Source organism: Etheostoma spectabile, chromosome 7 (assembly GCF_008692095.1).
Source record: "Etheostoma spectabile isolate EspeVRDwgs_2016 chromosome 7, UIUC_Espe_1.0, whole genome shotgun sequence".
Taxonomy (NCBI): Eukaryota; Metazoa; Chordata; class Actinopteri; order Perciformes; family Percidae; genus Etheostoma; species Etheostoma spectabile.
In genome coordinates, this window is record NC_045739.1 from 27108518 (window position 1) to 27128688 (window position 20171).

At 41.7% G+C, this 20171-nt stretch overlaps 1 protein-coding gene across 1 annotated transcript in view; it reads left to right on the forward strand.

The window, feature by feature from the left end:
• Positions 1–20171, forward strand: part of hspg2 (heparan sulfate proteoglycan 2) — a 122381-nt gene that overhangs the window by 23345 nt on the left and 78865 nt on the right. Inside the window, exons 2-3 of the mRNA XM_032519888.1 lie at positions 8990–9119; positions 9948–10007. Of these exons, the coding sequence (XP_032375779.1) occupies positions 8990–9119; positions 9948–10007 (190 nt within the window). The remainder of the gene's footprint in view (positions 1–8989; positions 9120–9947; positions 10008–20171) is intronic.

The following is a 20171-nucleotide window of genomic DNA, read 5'->3' on the forward strand; positions in this document are numbered from 1 at the left end:
TAGCTTCATTACTGGCTGAAAGAGTCTGCTAGTGTGTGTGTGTGTGTGTGGGTGCGCATACTGTATTTCAATACCTGCATGTGTAAATAAGGGGGTGGTTTTAGGGCTTTTGTTGATTGATGGTGGGGCCCTTCAGGTTCCACCACTGGACGAGCTGTGGCCGTGATCCTAGGTGGTCTGTTGACGCCGGGTCCTGCTGGGGTGATAATTGAGAAGACAGGGCTTTGGAGGGTGTCAACTGGACCTTCACGCCTATAGGGATGTTCAGGTGGAATGTAGTCACGCTCGTTATCCCACCCACAGAGAAAATGTAATACAGCATAGCTTTTAAAAACACTTTCAGCTACCTGTAAAGTAGCCTGAAGGGAGGCAATAATCAAGCTCAGCTGGAAATGAAATACTTTTGACAATTTTAGTGTCTTTCTTTAAGACCTCTAAAATTACAAAAGAAACACATGAAGGCAATCACGAGGCTTTGCTCTACTGCTCTTTACACAAATACAAAGTCTTGTGATCCTGCTATCATTGAGGACAAAAAAAAAGCCCATCAGAGATAGCTTTTCAGTTAGTGTTAGGCTGGGGTGTCGGGTTTTACACCATGCTTACGATCCCTGCTCGCTGTCTGGTCGTTGTGTCGCCAGACTTGGACCTTTGGCCTGAAATACATTTTAGTGACTCACCCCCTGTTAGCAAATTGTGCTATTTTGGAGCTGATACACAAAGCTTGCAAAAGAAAAAGCTGGGTCTTGTTATAATTAAGCATGGAGTAATTCACATAGGTTTGTCAAGCGTGTACTGCTGTACACGTGTGTACATGTTATGGATCCATTAGTTTGCCCTCCTGTTCCTTTGATCCCAGCCGCAAAGCAAAAAAGAAAAAGCTCACAGACAAATTGCATTTTTTTTCCTTTTTAAAAAGAAATGTAATTGTCGCTCTGAAGACATCCTTATTCATGTAGCTGCACCACATACAGTACACAAGTCTGCACAGGCTGGATGCTTATTTTGACATGCCTTCCTAAACAGTGAGTGTTGGTTTAAAGGGAGAGGAGTGTGTGAGGTTGTGTGGCAGATGCTGACTTGCTGGAGGCATTGCTTGCTTTACCACAGAGAATTTTTTAATCTGGTTGTGCCTGAGAGGGGGCAGACACAACACAAAAACAGACTTTCTTATGTCTTTTTGGTGAATTTGTTTCAATCACATCAAGGCACGTTGGGTATGATTTCCCATGCTTATACAGTGACAGACATGATTTTACATCTCCATGGTTTCATTACCAATTAAAGGGGAAATCCAATTTTTACACAAAGTTTGTTTACAGGTCTTAGTACTACTTAGACTTGTGCAGCAGCTGGATTCTCGCTATATCATGCCAGGCTTCAAGTAATGCGTTTGTGTCTGGACCGCAGTGACCCGAATCAAGCCGTGTCCGGTGAGGAACTACCGGCAGCTATAGGTGTGGTTTAGGTGTGTTATTCTCGGTACACTTGCACACAGTTATTGAAGGAACTCGGCTGGTAGGTTGTTCCAAACATCTTGGAGAACTAACCACAGATCTTCTGTGGGAGTATGCTTCCTCAAATCCTTCCGTCTCATGTAATCCCAGACACACTCGATGCTGTTGAGATCAGGGCTCTGGGAGGGTCACGCCATCACTTCTGGACTTCTTGTTCTTCTTTACACTGAAGATAGTTCTTAATGGCCTTGGCTGTTTGTTTCGCGTCCTGCAGCAGAATGAATTTGGGGCCAATCATATGCCTTCCTGATGGTATTGCATGATGGGTAAGTATCTGACTCTATCTCTTAGCATTGAGGACCCCATTAATCCTGACCAAATCTCCAACTCCATTTGCAGAAATGCAGCCCCAAACTTGCAAGGAACCTCCACCATGCTTCGCTGTTGCCTGCAGACACTCATTATTGTAGCGCTCTCCAGCCCTTCGGCCAACGAACTGCCTTCTGCTACAGCCAAATATTTCAAATTTGGACTCATCAGTAGAGCACCTGCTGCCATGTTTCGGCAACCCAGTTCCTTTGTGCATAGTTGAGTCACTTGGCCTTGTTTCCATGTCGGAGGTCTGGCTTTTTGGCTGCAACTCTTCCATGAAGACCAGTTCGGGCCAGACTTCTCCAGACAGTAGATGGCGTACCTGGGTCCCACTGGTCTCTGCCAGTTCTGAGCTGATGTCACTGCTGGACATCTTCCCATTTCAAAGGGAAATAAGCTGGATGTGTTTTTCATCTGCAGCACTAAGTCTCCTTGGCCGACCATTAGGATCCTCAACGTTGCCCGACTTTTTTGGAAGTGTACCTATAGGAATTGATGCTGGTTTGAAGGCCAAGGGTAGCCACACCAAACATTGAAATGATTTAGATTTTTCTTTTGTTCGCTCACTTTCCATTTTGTAAATTCATAAAAATAAACAATCATATTTATATTTTTGAAAGCATTCTTAGTTTACAGCATTGTTTAACACCTGCCTAAGACTTTTGCACAGTACTGTATCTAAAAAGGCACATGCGTGTCAAGAAAGTGCAGGTCCTACTGTTTCTTTCCAGTGGGAGCCCAAGCTTATTGTGCAATGCATGGCATGACCGTTGTGTGGGGGAGGGAATGAATGACCTGGGGGAAGATGGCTAGGCAAGCACTCCAAGCATGTGTTCAAAAATGTGGACTTATCCTTCACCTTTTACTCAATGGCCCCCTTCATTTCTCTCCAGAAGCTTCTTTTTCTGAGAAAATCCGACCTGTTTGTTGCACCCACAGTATTAGTCATGGAACACTTTAGGAAGACAATCCCTGCACGTTGTCAAAGAGTGTTTGTCTGTTGAATGGAGCCTCCTTCCACTTCCTCCCCATCCAATCACTTTGGATTAAAGCCTGTAGACATGTCAGAGAGCTGCAGGGAGCAGAAGGGCCTCACTCATCGGGCCCTTGCAGCAGGGGCCCAGGCAGAGGTTTAGTGTCAGAAGTGGCAGTTTGTCAATTCACCCACCACTCCAGGCAAGCGTTAAACAAATAGGAAACTCTGTCTCTCTCACACAAACAAGGACAAAGCTTTCCTGTTGTTCCAAACCTTAAGACGTCCATATCTGCTGTTTCTGCAAGTTTATGGAAAAGTACATTTCTCAAGGGCTTTTTCTATTTCTCTGTCTCTTTCATCACTCTTTTTTTAACACAAGGCCAAGCACATAAAAAAACGTTCACACATTTTTATTTTTACATTATCAAAGTGTTCTAATGGATCAGATTTAATGCAACTTTGCTAATAACACTGTTGCACCTACTCCACTGGTAGCAGCGGGTCAAGTAAAGGGAGTGCTGGGGGATCTGCAGTTAGGACCGTGTTGGTGCCTGGTAGTGCTTCTTCTTTTCAGCATATACCTAAAGAGAAGACAGTATGAGTCAAGCTTTGGTCCACTTAATGCTCTCTGTAGTTTACATTCCAATCCTGTTTAGTACACTCAAGTCTAGGCAGATAGATAGATCTTTAAAGGGGGAGAGAGTGAAAGAGAGCGAAGGGTGGTTAAGGAGGGATGGAGGGTCAAGGAGGTTGGGAATTCATTTTGCAAAGGAGTGCCGGCACACTGCTTGCTTGAAAGGTTTGTGTTTAAAATCGATTGATAGGAATGAGCAATACCCCGTGTGGCCTTTTTCAGCTTTTACCTTTCTATGTTTGCCTATCACACGCTCTGCTGTGAGCTCAGGAGATGCTTTAAATGCTAAATCTCGGTTGCTTCTATGAGAAAACAGCATTACATATTTTTATGAGCAATCATCACTCCTGTCTGTGGGACTTTTGACTAGTATGAGCTGCTTCTTGTTTTCTGTAACACATTGGTTAGGCCTTTCAAGATGTTTCTCACAGATTGACCTGCAGCTGCATCAGTGGGTTTATTAGCAGAGTGGGCGAATCGAGTCCCATGAGGAATTCTTCTCACACTGCTTCTGACAGGCTAGGGCTGTCACAGAGATGTGATCAGAATGGGAATGCAGGAGCGTGGGTTTATTATACTGTGTGAATGAGAGTGGGTGTGTGTTTGCATGTACTACCACATGCCAGTACGTGTTTTGCAGACACTTTTGTATTTGTACGTTTAAAGGACCAAATCAGTGGTTTGTCTGTAAATGGCGTACTGTACAAAACACTGCCAAAGACATTTTATTTACAACTACAAAATGCATTTCCTGCAGAAATACTTGTAAATGCTGAAAAGCTAAAAAAACATGTCAGATCATGCAATATTCACTCTATTCCAAGCACAGAAAGAGGCTGAATGAAACACTAAACCCAAACAGTGATAACATAAAAACTGTAAAAGAAGCTATGAACAATGAAGCAATGAAGATAAATTGGGGATGGCAGTAGCTCAGTCCGTAGGAAGTTGGGTTGGGAATCAGCGGGTTGTCGGTTCAAGTCCCCAAAAGTACGGATTATGGATCGGTAGCTGGAGAGATGTCACTTCACCTCCTGCCAGGTGTCCTTGCGCAACGCACCGTATCCCCCCAACTCAGGGCGCTGGTCCAGCTGGCAGCCTACTCACCATGGGATCTCTCCATTTGTGCATGATTAGGTCCTGAGTGTGTGTGTGTGTACTTCAGGCCTGTGTGTAGTGATTTCTAACAAACAGGATTACTAACAAACAGAGTGTAAATTGTAATTTCCCCACTGGGGATCAACAAACAGTATAAATTACTAAATAATTTTGTAATAGCTAAAGGTATATTCAACAAGGGGTCTGTGACTCCTTGGCAGTCCTCAAAGTTGGAGCAGGGGGCCTGCAAATTATGTTTAAACATAATGTTGGAAGTTTTTTCAAAAAACAAAATACAGTATGTCGGAAGGGATACTTAAAACTTAATGTAACATTTTAATAGCAAAGATAAATTGGCGTTTTTGTGAAAAACAAACATTTATGTACACATTGAATAATAGCTTAAGGATTCACTGCCATTCATTTTCATCCATTAATGCAACTTAATTGTATACAGTACATGTAGTTGGGAGTCCCTACTATGTCTGTCTTTCAGCTAAGGGGGCCTTGGCCTCAGAACGTTGAAGACTGCTGATTTAAAGTTTAAATGCCTTCTGCAGGCAAAAGTATGTGGGAGGTGTAGCATTTCAAAGAGGAAGAGCCTGAAGAGTACTTGGAGATTGCTCCATTGACTTTAATGTAAAATAAAATTTTAGAAGTCCAATCATGTGCTTAAAGAGGTACAAATTTTGATATTTCAAAGGTTGTTGTAGCTGAACGTATGCAGAAGTTAGAGGTGACCAAAAAAAGTTGAAGAATAAAGAATCGGATTATAATACTGTGAATGCTGCTGAGTCAGCATTCACACGATAACACAAATATCGGTATAGCTCTATAGTCTGTCTTACTATTTGTTCATACTGCGAGCATCTATAAACTGATCTGAAAGATCATATGTTGTGCTTAAATGACTCCAATAATTGCATGCTATCTCAACATACTGTTGTGAGCAAGCAAGCACCAGTTAGAAAATATTAATGTACAGAACGTGTGGTTACTATGGAAAGGTGAATGCCACATTTGTTGCCCCATCATTATCTCAGTATCAATGTTATGATATTAAAAAATCAGATGATGAAACAATTAAAGTAGTTTTTATTCCACCAAGTCAGAAAAAATAGAAAATGAACCCAGCCATTCTTTGGAATCATTTATGATACATTTGTTCTTGTGGTCTTACAGATAAAATCGGTGGTGAGTTGGGAAGCTTAGGATAACTGTTATCAATTTTTTATCCATTTCAGGAAACAAAGAACCATGGGAATCTGATTGACTGTTAACGGCCAGTGACTGTGAAATTAAATAAACTTGCTTGCATTACAACTGTGCACGTTGAGGAGCCAGCATTTGTGGGTACGTGGGTAACAGCAGGTCTCCAGCTGCAAGATTTAACAACCGCTGATGGAAGAAAAGATCTTGGCTTTAATTTTACAGTGTACCAGTCTTTTCCCAGAATGTTCTGCTTCTGTCCCATTACTTATCAGTTGTTCCCGAACCAAAATGCATTTTTTTCTTTGGTCCCACTAAACAACAGCTGGCCAAACTTAAGGCCCGTCCTCAAGCTTCTGTTTAGCATCATCTGTCATCTCATAATCCTTGGATTCTGGCATTCTTTTTTTCTAGAACTACTACTATTTCAAAGGTAAATTCCTTTTGGTTGGAATGTGTATGCCTGTCTGTGTTTCACATGTGTGTACAATATTTATATGTATGTGCATGTACGTGTGCATACCGAGCATCTACTTGGTTGCCATACGTCCCTCTGGAAATTGCAACAAGTTACTAGAGCGAGGGGATTGTCTAAGAGGTGTCCTCTGGGTTGGGTGGAGTTGAAAGAATTACAAGCAGTCAAGACCTTTATCTTGAGGGAGATTACTCAGTACTACTTAACTCTGTAGGCGTGTCTCAACACCTAGACTGAGTTTAAAGGTCGCGGCTTTTTGAACTAAAATGCAGTTGCATAGTGAGAAAGCAAATTTACATGTAGTCCCGCTGATGAGGCCAGATTGACATTCTCAAACAAGTGTAGCTCAACATGTTAGCTTCAAGATCAGATGCAAATATGGACTCGGGCTGACCCAACCAAGGCTGCTTTGTAAGTTTGTGGTGGTTTTTGCCCAGATGACCATCCAACGTGTCCAGATGATACCCCATCCCAAGGGAGTGGGAAGCAGGAAATGATCACACCAATGGTTGGCTGGTCGGCATCACTGAAAAGAATTTGGTTAGTCAGTGGTTTCCTTTTGAAAATGGCCCAGGATTGTTGTTGTAAGGGTGTTCAGTCAGAGGAGATAGGATTTGGGGGGATAGATCTAGTTATTTATCAGCTGGAACCATTTAAATGGGAAAACCACCATGACAGAGATGGGTGGAAATAGGAACTGGCGGGCCATGCCAACTGAAAAATTCCGGGGGTGGGATCCTGCCAGCGTCATATCCAAACTTATAGCCAGAGTCTGGGCTGTCTGGATGCTAAGATGGAGAAAGCAGATATAATAAACTCACACTGTGCTCCACTTGGGTGGGCAGAGTGGACATTATCAAGATGATCAGATATGAGAGCGGCTGGCCAAGCTTTTAGTCTCCTCATTGAGAGTGTGTATGGGTCTATCAGGTGCACTGCAAGGTGCACTCTGTCTTTTTATCCATTTGACTTGTCAAGGATTGCCTTTGGAGAATGTTGTGATAGAAATGTATGCAAATCTTTTTTGTACTATTTCCCTAAATAACAATACTTTTCTACTTGTAGAATACATTGGCAATGTCAGTATATCTGTGTGTCCCCATTTTGGTCCAGAGTGAAGTATCTCAACAACTACTGGACAATTTCTTTGTACAGATATTCATGATCCCCAGAGGAAGAACACTAAAGACTTTGGTGATGCCCTGACTTTTCGTAGTGACACCATGAGAAATTTCTGAAATTTCTCGATAACTATTGGATGGTACATACATTAATATTCCCCTCAGGATAAATAACTTTGGTGATCCATTAACTTTCATCCAGCGTTGTTATGAGATCTATATCTGTTTTTCAAATTCTTACAATGCATACATTACCTGTAACACTAAAGACATCCCCATCAGCCTCAGTTGTACATTGTGTTTATGCTAATTAGCAAATGTTAGCACTTTTATGTGCTAAACCAAGATGTTGGACATGGTAAACATAACACCTGCTAAACATTAGCATGTTAAAATTGTTTAGATCAAAGCATTGCTCTGACTAAGTACAGCCTCACAGAGATGCTAGTATGGCATCGTTTAACAAAAGATTTCTCAAATATTGTCTAAAACGGGTTGGCAGCCTTTTTAACATGAAGTGCCATTTTAAAAATGTTCTTGCTAATCAGCGAGCCATATCAGCATTAAGCCTGCCATCATCACCGAGCCCGTCCACCTTTGCGACGCCTTTTGTGAAGAAGGAAACAAGTACTAGCCAATCAGAGGCAGTGTACGGCAGGTCTTCGCTGAATGCAGATAGGGAAAAAGTCAATCAAACTACCGTAAATAACAGACAAATGGCTCTATGAGAGGTGGTTTGGCATGCGCGGATTTTAACTTTTACAAAAAGCTCTCTTGAACACTTTCTGCTAGTGTTGTTGGTTGAGCTACCAGTGCTAAGGTTGCTGACCCCTGGCCTAAAATAGTTGCGCATGAACGTTGCTTAATTAAAATGGTTTAAGATAAGTAGTGAGGTGGCTCATCTGTGGCTCAAGGCCAGGCACTCCGTTCCCATCCCTCAGTTACATACCTGCTAGTTCCAATAACATAACATGTTTAATGATATGATGATCACAGATTTGGAAGTGACTTGTCCTCTGAGGTGCTGCATTTATTTGAGGTGTTTACTGCTCCTGGAGGCAACCTTATGTTTCCGTGATAGACTCCTTCCTAATCCATGAGCAGGGAACCAGTTGTGTGTGTTTTTATTTACCCAAGGGGGGTGGACTTAAAAGCATACTTTGATAGATTTATGTAATTCTGATCTCAGCCTCAGCTGCTTTCCCTGGCTGTCACAGTTTTGTGTGTGTGTGTGTGTGTGTGTGTGTGTGTGTGTGTGTGTGTGTGTGATTGTCTGCTTGCACTTGTGTATTTATTGGTGGGTCATTGCAGTCAGCTGTGAATACATTTAGCCAACTTCCACAATTCAGATTATAATTACATACAACAGCAAATAGTCATGATTTCTTTGGACATTTGAGCTGTGAAAGAAACTCAAAGCCCTGAATGAGCTCTGTTCATTGCGGCGTCATGAACTTTTGTTTGCATGCAACCTCTTAAAAGGCCTCTAAGAGATAATAAATGGTCAAAGTAAACACATCACAATGCCCCGTTTCCTGTGTCAGCTTTTGTTTTCCCTCCACCCTTCCAGGGTCCTTGCGTAGCACTGGGTGTAACCTTTCTCCGCGGAGACTTCAACCTCTGTAAATCTCTCTGTGTTTGCTGCAGGTGACTCAGGCCTCCAAGGTGTGGGGAGAGGTCCCTCTCCCAGAAGACTTGGAGGGGGGAAACGATGTCCAGGCGTCTCCGAGCTTACTGGACGATGACGAGGACTTTGCTGCTGATGAAGCGTCAGGAGGTGAGTTTAATAGAGGCTGGGAGACGACAAACCACAGCAACAGCTGCCCTTAATTCATGGGGGATGTTTCTCATTATGCCTTCTTTAGCTTGTTAACCCACCCCAAAACCTAAAATGAGGGAATTTTGCTCAGAGATACATATACATATTTTGATGATTTCATCCTACATATGTCAAGTTTATTTCATCCATAAAAATGGAAATTACAGTGCTCATACCACCTTAATGCCATAAAAACTAGAGCAAAAATACAATACAAATATACACTATATAATAAATACAGTACAAAACTTATAACAATGTATGTTTACAGTGCTTGTTGTGCTGTATGAACACTAACTTGAAGGATTCATGCTTTTCAGTAGATTTGATGTTCTAATTGTTACATAAGCAGAAAAAAAATGACGATTCCAAAGGAATCGTTTTATTTATTGGAATTGTTTGGAAAATTTGGTTCCAAATTTAACATGCAGAAGTTCTGGTTTCCGTTGCGGCCACCGTGCTTGCAGGCGCTTGTTGTGTTGTAGCTACGGAGCACAGTGCCGCTTTATTTATATTATACGCTGAAAAAGCCTGGTAAAACTCTAAATCCCCATTTAAACCAAAAAGAATTTTCCTCGGTGAAATAAGCATGTGACCCGTTTCAACTCCACCCCTAAATAATTGGATTCGATAAAAACCAGAATCAAATGGAAACATCTGAATCAAATTAGTTAAAAATCCAAACAATGCACAACCCAACCAACATTAAGTGAACCAATCATGGTTTTCTTTCTGGCCTGGAATCTGTGCATTGACCATATTCCTTATCAACTTCTGTCTCCAAAGATCTGCCCAGTGGAGAGGATGATGGAAGCACACCATGGCCTCCAGTCTCCGAGAGCACAGGTAAGGGACCAGAAAATCCAGTGAACAGTTTTCATTGTCAAATTTTGTTGATGTGTGGTAGATCACTCAGCCCTCCTGTGTGTGTTTGTGTGTGTGTGTGTGTGTGTGTGTGTGTGTGTGTGTGTGGTGTGTGTGTGTGTGTGTGTGTGTGTGTGCTTGTACATGATGTCTGTCTGATGTGCGTGAATGATGATGCCCCCACATCCTGCGACACTCTCTCCTCCTTCCTCGCCAGATTGCCAAAGTCTGGTCATAACACCCACTTTCAGCTTTGTCTTTTTCGAGACGTAAACATCCTCTCTCTTCTTTTATTCTTTTCAACCAGCGGCAGAGGTGACAGCACAACAAGATACATGAAAGCCCCATGAACAATAAAAGCTGCAGCAGAGCACCTCTGTTTGGCATTCCATTCACTCCTACACGTTTCCCAGCCCCCTTATTTTTTGAAGACTTGTAAACTATTTATATGCAGGTACCCCACCAAATCACATTGTGCAGTAGTGGGGGGGGGAGCAAGGGCGGGGTTGGATTGCACATTAAACTTTGCATCAAATTGCATGATGGGTCGAAGTCTTTAATCACGGCTGTGGTCTCCGGCAGCTTGTTACGCTTCTGTGCTTTTTTCCTGCGTTTAACATCTCTAGCTTTTTATTATGACAGGAAAACAACTGAGAGTTACTGTCAATTGACTAATTCACTGAATATGTATGCATGCTGCTTGGCCTTAGCCACCAAGGATACCCTCTTTCACAGTTCCTTTTATTGAATGTTACAATGTACGTAAATTAAAAAGACAATTAGGACAATTAAAAACAGCATCCCTTCCCCCGTGCTGTCCCTCCATGTATGGATCTGGTTAATAGAGGAATTTACAACGTGGTATACACATACTGTATATCAAAAAGCACACAATGCAAGATAACATAAATCAAGCATCTACTATTGCAAAATTGAAATTGAGATAGAAAAGTCATTAAGGCATAATAATTAAGCAGAAGCAGCATGTCCAGACCCAGAAGGTCAAGAGTAATATCCAAGTTGTGTGGATCAAAAAAAGTCAAGAAAGATCCCCACGCTTCAACTAATTTCTTTTCAGACCCCCGTAGCATACATCTGATTTTCTCAAGCAACTACCAAGAATAACTTAGGAATATCAACTTATTTTATTTTGACAGACCGATGCTGATACTTATCTTTAACTGGTTCTAGCTGCCGTGGCTTACTTGTGCTTATATTCAACAAAGTTATAGCTCCATTTGATGGATCTATTTAGACTAGTGCTGTCAATTAAACGCGTCATTAACGGCGTTGACACAAACCCAATTTTCTTATCGCAAGATTAACATTATTTTTGGCCTAGCAAACTTTTTCGTTTTTTCACATGCTAACTAGTAGTGTTAGAAAAACTACAACACCACACCGGGTCTAGCTAGACCGGAAACAAAACTACAGGCACGCCGCACACACTTGTTTGGGCTTGCGAGCCGGCCAAAGAGTAGTCCCGAGAGACGCCGAAACGAATAAAGGTCGCCAAATGGTTCCATTAACAAGACCAAAGTGATCTGTGTGTGTTGTTGTTGTGAACTGATCTATCATCGCAGCACATCCAGTCTGAAATACCACTTGCCAAGCACACAGCTGATGCCAGTTCCCCCCCCCATCAAAGTATTTTTTCACCCTTTTATTGATGGACAGTGTTACATTGTCTGAGAGATTATTTGCTCAAAGTGAGAATGTTAGTATGAAATTGAACCCTACAGAAGGCTAAATGCTAATGTTGTTTTCAATAGAACAACACTTTTCCATGTTGATAAGAGCAGTAAAATTAGAAAAAATAATGGGACAAAAGGAAACCAAAGGACATTTAGAATAGATAAAAATGTGCGATTAATTGCGAGTTAACTATGACATTAATGCGATTAATCGCAATTAAATGTTTAATCAGTTTAAACTGATCTAGACTATGATTTTTCTGTTCATGGGCAATTTTGGAAATTCTTAAGATATACAGTATATTATATAACCTCCCCCCTCCCCTGCAGTGTATTCCTTTATCAAGGCAGATACATGTTGATATCCTGGCACGTCAGAATATTTTCTTATTAAAGACAAAGGCCTCGTACGGTAATAGCTGCTGTTTCTTAGTTTGTCCTTGGTGCCAGATGCTGGCACTTGACAGGTTGGCGGAACCGATTACGTCATGGCAGAATAATTGTTTTGGTAGCAGCGTTGGAAGCTGACATCATAGCTCAGGACACATCACATGTGCCTCGCTCACAGAAATAGCACAGCTGTGTGGCCCATCACTGGATTTGGTCACTTGAAGGTGCCAGAGGAGCTTTTAACAGAGGTGACATTAATGTGCATGGAGCATGTGATTGTGACAGATTAGGCTAGTAAGGTTCAACAGGAAGTGGAGTAGTTAGTTAATATCGAGAAAGATAGATTGATTAAAGTGTACTTGTAAGAAGGTGAATATTTTCTTGAAAACACAGCTTTGCAAGTTCATTTCAGTAGGGGAAAGTTTTATTTCAACCTCCTAATCAAAGTTGACATATTAACCCTCATATTGTCCTTGGGTCAAATTGACCCGTTGTCCTATGTCAGTGTTGTTTTTAATTACCCAAAATAACATGATTGATTCCACACAACGCTCTTTGGCAAGTACAAGTCTCTACTTTCATTAATTTTGGGGCATCTCATTCAATTTTATAGCATTTGAAGAACAAATTGAAGTGTTTTTGAAATAGTATTGAGTAAAAGTTGACATATTCCAGTCTGTGATTATCCATTAACATCCATTCCTTTAATTTTAGTCTAAATAATTCCTAATTTCTGCTTTTCTAACTCAAACATTAGGTATAATTTCCTATAAATGAGGTTTATTGACAATTAGTCCCAAAAATAACTGCAAAACTAAAGTTAAAAAGTTAGTGTTATGTAGTCAAAAAGCGTCAAATGTGTTGAAAAAAGGGACAAAAACATAAGAAAAAGTAAAAATTTAAAAAAAAATGTTGAAAAGCCTCAACAAAAGTGGTCATTTTCAATTTTGACGGGAAGACAACACAAGGGTTAAAATGTGTGTTTGTGTGTGTGTCTGTGTGTGTGTGTGTGTGTGTGTGTGTGTGTAGGGTTTGGGGTGGGTGGGGGGTCCTGGTGGATCCTCTAACCCTCTGAGTCACATACAAATGTACCAAAAGAATATAAAAGTCTAAGAATCCAAATCCTGTTTGGGCTTTGTCGACAGCATGGGACGTTAATGTGATTACATTTACATAACATGTGCCTACAAACATTCCCCATTACTTTGGTTTATTGCTCCTGTTTCCATAAACCTCCTTGGCGTTTTTAACCACATAAAGGTCAGTATTGCTTTAATGTGGCAAATAAATAGGAGGCTGAGATTATGCAGTATTTTCTTTTAATATATTATCCTATCTCAAAGGTGGCGATTTGCATTGTGCTCAGTATGATCACGATGCTCTGATTGGTGGAGGCCGGCTTTGTCCATATATAGATCTGAGCCAAGACGGCAATGGGAAGGAAATACGGTTTCCTGTGCTGAATGCTGAATACTTTTGTATTTTTTTACTTGAGTGTCTCTGTCCTGTTGGCTGTCCAGACTGTTCACACAAGCCTCTGCCTTCCTTCCCCCTCCACTACTTTAAAGGGGTTAGGTGCCACAGTTGCCCCCATTATGCCTTATATCCTGTTTTTCTACTATTCACCATTGGTTAAGGTATTTCCATTTCCTACTGTCTTAGTCTTGTGCATTGGAGCTGTGTAATCAACATCTGTAACCTAAACGGTTGTTTAGATAAAAGTATTTTAAACCTCTTTTGTCTATTGTTCTTTATCCCCCCAGCTTGATCTAAGTCTGCAATCTTCTCCAGAGAGATAGAGTTTGGGTCCCATGTCCTCCCAACCTCTTGTCTTGACCTACACACTCAGATCCCCAAAGAGATTTCTGGGAGACAAAATAAGATTATCTCATTTGTGAGAGCCTTTCCTCGCTCCACAGGCTCCATTACAGACATTCCCGTTGCACCAAGGATATTGGCCACTTTGTTTAGAAACCAAAAGAAACAAAGGTTACCATGTCCACTTAATGGGTGTGGTGGTTGGTTTTGGGTCTGCTGGGGTTTAATTCTTCCCAGTGCTAGTTATGGATGAAAAGCTTAAGAATTCATATCTCTTACAAAAGTGGTTCTCGAAGGGTTTGCTACGGCTGTACACAATATGGATCAAAAAATGCTGTTAAATGTACGCTCAGTCTCCAGCTAACGAAATGATGCAACAGCCTTTCCTTAGTTCAGTCTTCATCACGTCTCCATTGTCTCATCAAACCTGCCGGCCAAAAGAACTGAAGTTTTATAATGGTACATTTATGATTTTACAGAAATCATTAAACATTGTGTATTTGGTCAGAACCCGAGCTAGACTAAATGTTAATTCGCAGACTGAAAAGCTTGTGCTGCAGAATTGTGAAAACCTGCACTTAACCTTTTTTTTTTTTACAGTCATTATGTATTCATAGTTACACCAGTGTCGTAATGTATCATTCTGGAATCGTCTAGCAAAACATTTATTATCGCAGAATTGCTGTATCGGGATATTATCAGTTTCTTAAGCCATGTATCGTATCGTGAGGTACCCTTGGATTCCCACCGCTAGTTATATACAGTATTTGTATATAGTTCCATCTACTTTTGATTTGCTCAGTGTTCTTTGACACGCTGGTTTGAGATTAAACATGTGTAGCTGGGAGTTTGTCATTTGATTCAAGTGTGAGCAGAGAGATGTGTTCTGTGTTTAGTCTGCAGGGATGTTTAGTGTGCACTTGAAGGCAAGGCTGTCCTTGATCCACTGACTCACAGACAGGTGATTGCATTTCTGTGTAGCCTCAGCTGGTTTTGCATCAGTCGCTAGTGGGTGCTTACTGAAAAAACACAATCTAGGTTTCATATTCTTCTGTTATCTCTAGAGGAGAACAGATGTTGCCGTAGAAGTGGACAATACGTCAGGGTAATGTGGCCTGTCTGTCACTTTGGCCTGGGCAGCAGACAGGCTGCAGCCAGGCCACCCACTCCGTTATTCTGCCTTCTGCATGGGTAGTCTGTAAGATGTGCATCTCAGTGACACAGCCTCCGTTAGGTGTGTGTGTGTGTGTGTGTGAGTGTGTGTCTATGTGTGTGTCTCACATACTGGGACAATCCTGGGTAGTTACACAGGGGGGCTGGTGCCAGCAGCTGCAGCTATTTTGGTGAGGTCTTTGTTGTTGCAGTGCTGGGGGCCCTCAAGGTGGTCACACACTGACCTCTTGGGTACAGTAGAAACCAGTGTTGTAGTCAAGACCGCCTAAACCGAGACCAAGTAATCACATGACCTGAGTGTATTGAGACCATGACCAGATAAAGAGATGGCAGGTCTTTGCACCAAATGACCTGGTCTGGAAGAAGAACAGGACAGGCAGCCTTTGGGGTTGCACCCTAATGAGAAGGGAGAGGTGTTTCAGTATTAGTGTTTGGTATTCACTTTCTGAACGCTGTAGGCACAAGCCAACTGTTTGGTGACGCCGTCTGAGCCTTACGTCATCATCATGTCTGACCGCTGAAGTCACGAGGACGCACAAGGTCTCGCAAATTCATGAAGAATAGAACCACAAAACCAACAACAGTTAGTTTCCATCCAGAGAAATAGAGAGGGAACAACTCTGTGCTGTGTTTTCAAGGTGTAGTGCAGGGAAATATGATCCGCCGTGAGCACGTTCTATTTTATTTTGAAAATTAACCGGATGTTTTATTTTGTTTCTGTGCTCGACTTCCTGTCCTGCACTATCTGCCGTGTGCTGAATTGCTACAGAGCTCTCCGGCGTCCGGCAAAAATAGAAGCTCTAGGTATCTGCTCCGGAAGGCTGGGGACCACCGGAGCTGGGACACAGTTGGGACCCAGTCAGTGAAAACACACACATTGACTGTAATGGAAACCTAGTGACTCCGCAGCCGTTCCGCCTCCGGTGGAATTTGGGGGTGACGTTATCAAAATTTGGATAGCGCCCAACTCAACCCAACTAATTCCCAGAAATACAAATTTTGATTATTCTTCATTCTCCTCTTTACATTTTATGTAGTGTATCATGAGAAATGCCTAGAAAAAAGAATCAAAAGGCAACTCTGGTCTTGACCAGTCTTGAAAAAAAGTCCAGATAAAGAGTCCTCTTTATCTTAGACCGAGACAAGACCTTCAAAAAGTGTTCTTGAGAGACCGATCTTGAGTACTACAACTCTGGCAGAAACTTGCCTCACATTATAATCAGACGGCTTACTCCCTTTTGTGGAAAAGGCAGACAAAACACGAGGACTGTGTTGTTGAAGGTTGGTATGGGATTGAGACTTATTACTGCACCTTGCTCCGTGATGCTACACTCTGTTGTACCAATAACAAAATGCGTTGCCTTGGAGAACTCGCCTGCAACGCTCCTCTTTAGGAAAGAGATGTTGAGGTTGAGTTCATTGAGAGAGAGAGCGTGTGCGGCTGTTTGAATAGCTTTTTTTCCCCTCAAGGACAGGCTTGTAACGGATACATCTGTTTGTTTTGATGGCCTTCACTATAATCGTTGCTGCAGCAGAAGAAGAACAGCTCAAGTTGGAGAAAGGAAAATGGTTTGTTGTGTCACAAAACAAATACGGAATTAGAACTTGTGGTTACATTGGCAGGGTTATCAGTTGTTCCATAGTTTTCCCACATCTAAAAGAGATTATTTGGATACAGCTCCACAGTCTAAGAGCAGCTTCCTGTTTGAACACTAGAGAATTTTCATATGAAATAATAAGTCTCCTGGGATTTGTTACACTGTTAACTTGTTTTCTTCTTTAGGATGATACAGTCAGTACATGCACTTTCTTACTTTCTCCCCCGGTTGGTAAGAGGGTTATATTGGCAAAGTCTTATACAGTGACTGCTTTGTTTCAGTCAGTGATCATCAGCACATAAAAGAGCGGTGCGTAATAATTAAGCTGTTACCCCCCCTTCACTCTGGCTCTCTACTCCCATTCTGACTCCGACAAGGATCACAACATATCTACAGCCTTTGAAGTAGCGGATATTTCATTAGCTTTGATTGGTCTGGGTCACTATTCTCGGGAGTGTGAGACCTTAGATTGTTTGGGTAGGGCAAGTTTTCTGTCAGCTGTTTCCTTTGTACTTTGTACACTGATGAATTGTTTCACATGCTGTAGTATGGAGCATTCAGTTCACCTGACTGTAGAACCAGGCGACATCAGTTACAGTCAGTCTACAAGTAAAAATCGATACAGCATAGTATCTGGATTTTTTCTGTGGCAATACTGTATCAATACACAGGCGGAAAGTCTGGATCTTTTATTATATATGTGTTGGTCAGTTTGTCCCATTTTGCAGCTATAAAAATGAAGCGATATTAACAAACAGAGAAATGTATCTTTTTAGATGTTGACCTAGTTTCCTTTTGGGGACATCATTTGAAATTGGGAAAAATTAGAAGTTAGAAAAAAGGTTATAAATTGCAATTTATTGCAGAATATTACAAGATGTTTAAAATTGCTTTAATATCGTATCTTGGCATAAGTATCGTGATGATTGCATAGGGAGGCGTCTGGTGGTTCCCACCCCTATCTAAAAGCACATCTCCTCTCTCTCTCTCCTCTGAAAGACATGCCACCGCTGCAGTAATGATGTATGAGGAGACATGTGTTTTTTATATGTGCAGCTGTAAAACAGCTGGATCCAGCACACCCACTTGATTATGAAGGAGCTGTTGTTTACTGCTGCCTGTCGACGTTTAAGAAAGGGACTCAAACCGTATCGGAGCAGTGTCAGCACAGTACTAGTGTAAAGTATAAAAAAATAAACACTTTGTCAAATGTGTATTTATGGACAAGATAACATAGACAGTGAACAGATACTCAAAAAACTTGGCTCAAGGGTCCCTCTCTCAAAACCCATCTTTGTTTCTGAGCGACTGAGGGAGAAGCCTCCTCAGCTGACATTTTACAGCATGCCCCACGGTGTAACTGCATCCACAGCAATGGAAGAATGAATGAGTCACCAACAAACAGAACATGGTCATTGTTGCCCGTGCCAGTGAAGTGGGCTTAACTTTTTCGTAAAAAAAAAAAAACGGTTATAATGGTGCTCAGTTCTCTACATTTAGGATGGAAAACAGGAAGCAGCTTCTCCCTCTTTCTCTGCCAAAGCCCCAGGGTGTGTGTGTGGGTGTGGATGTGTGTGTGTGTGGATATGTGTGTGCGCATGTGTGTGCGCATGTGTGTGTGTGTGTGTGTGTGTGTGTGTGTGTGTGTGTGTGTGTGTGTGTGTGTGTCTGACAGCAGACATGTGAAGAGCGGTGCATGGAAGTGTGTGTTTGGTTGGAAGGATATCCTCATCCTCACCCATTCATTTCAGAAGAGATGCCCTCTGATCTTTTCTCCTTGACGGTGTCATGCGAGCTTCCTTGTGTGTTTCCAGACAGACGGTGGCTGAACTCATTAGTCCAAAAAAACCAAAGCATCCATTGTCTCACTGAGCATGATTATGCACAACATGTGGATGGTAATGATTAGTGGGACAGTCAATAGCAAGAATTTGGTTCTGACATTATTAGCTTCTAATACTAATTGTGACAACAACTTTATTTTCTCTTCCTGCTGATGTCTTGGCTGTTTCTTTTTTTTTTTGCAATGCATTCTCATTAAACCCATTCGTACGATATAGTACGAAAATGTAAGCACACCGATTTGTATGATGTACTACGAAATCAGGCACCCGCCGGCTGGTCAGAGCTACAGAGGCAGTTGGTAGTTGAGTTTAGCAGAGAGAGTGAGCGCCATGCGGCGATGATGGACACCAAAGTGACTAATTTAGGGGAAAGATTGTGGTTTGGGTTAAAAACACTCCCAAAGAATGAAAACACGTTTCCTGGTTAAAGTCTTTTTGAACTCCGCTCCCCTTTGAAAGTAGTGATGGACCGATTTTATCAGCCGGCCGACATAGTGGGCCAATATTTGCCTTTTTACGCATAGGCCGATACGCGGCTGTTGCGTTTTCCAATAGTTTTCTCCCGACATTATTTACCGACAGGCGTCCACAGGCAGCTGTGTGTTGCTGGAGATGCTGCAGAGACCCTCCACCACTAGCACCAGGGCAGTCTTAAATTACAAATCAAGCACTTTATTTTTCAATGGCTACTTTTCAGGCTTATTGTTGTATTACATTATTTAAATGTGTTGATCAAGGACATTTTGTAATGACCTGCCTGATTATATCTGTCTTATAATATGTCATCAGGACAGCAAGCTGCGTTGTAGATGTTGATGAAAGCCTTTTAGCCTTGCACAGTTAACCATAGGCAGTGTACCCATCCATATGATGCTCATTGCACACATAATTTGGGTGATATGAATGTAAGATAATTGCAGAAGTGACACTGATCTGTATTTTTGTTTATTATTTTTATAGAAATGGCAGAGCAGATTCCAAAAACAAATCCAGTGTTGCGTGGTTTACATTTTTATGATGTAAATTGAGGGAGCAAAAGCTGTATCAGCTCCAAATATCGGCTCAAGAAAATCGGCCCGTAACCGTCATTGGCTAAGGCTGATGAAAAGAAATCGGTATTGGCATTGGCACTAAAAGAATCCATATCGGCCAATCCCTAATTGAAAGTGCTGTGTTTTGTGACCCACCCATCCACCCCGACCTTCTCCTCACACGGTCCAAAGCGTTCTTATATAGTAGCAGTCACTGTGATGCATACGGCAAAAAATAAGTGGAATTACAGTGCGTTACTTTTCGTTGCTACATGCACGAATGGTTTATGAGAACAACCTGTTTTTTTTAACATAATTTCATGCAGATCAGTGTATCTAACTTTGTATTTCCACTCTGACCATCTCAGTGACTTCTTCTGGATTTCCTGTTTCTGTTACAACTCTTTCAATTCACTTTCTGATTGTAACTTTCTATTTTCTCTCCTCATTTCCAATCGCTTCCTTTCTAACTTTCCTGAGATGTTAACCTCTCTGCACCTGCCTGGCTAACTTGATCCTTCTCCCTGGTCCTTTTGTCCCTTTTCTTGTTTGATACTTGACCTGTGGCTCCCTGTTTGTCCGTGGACCTCCACGCCAC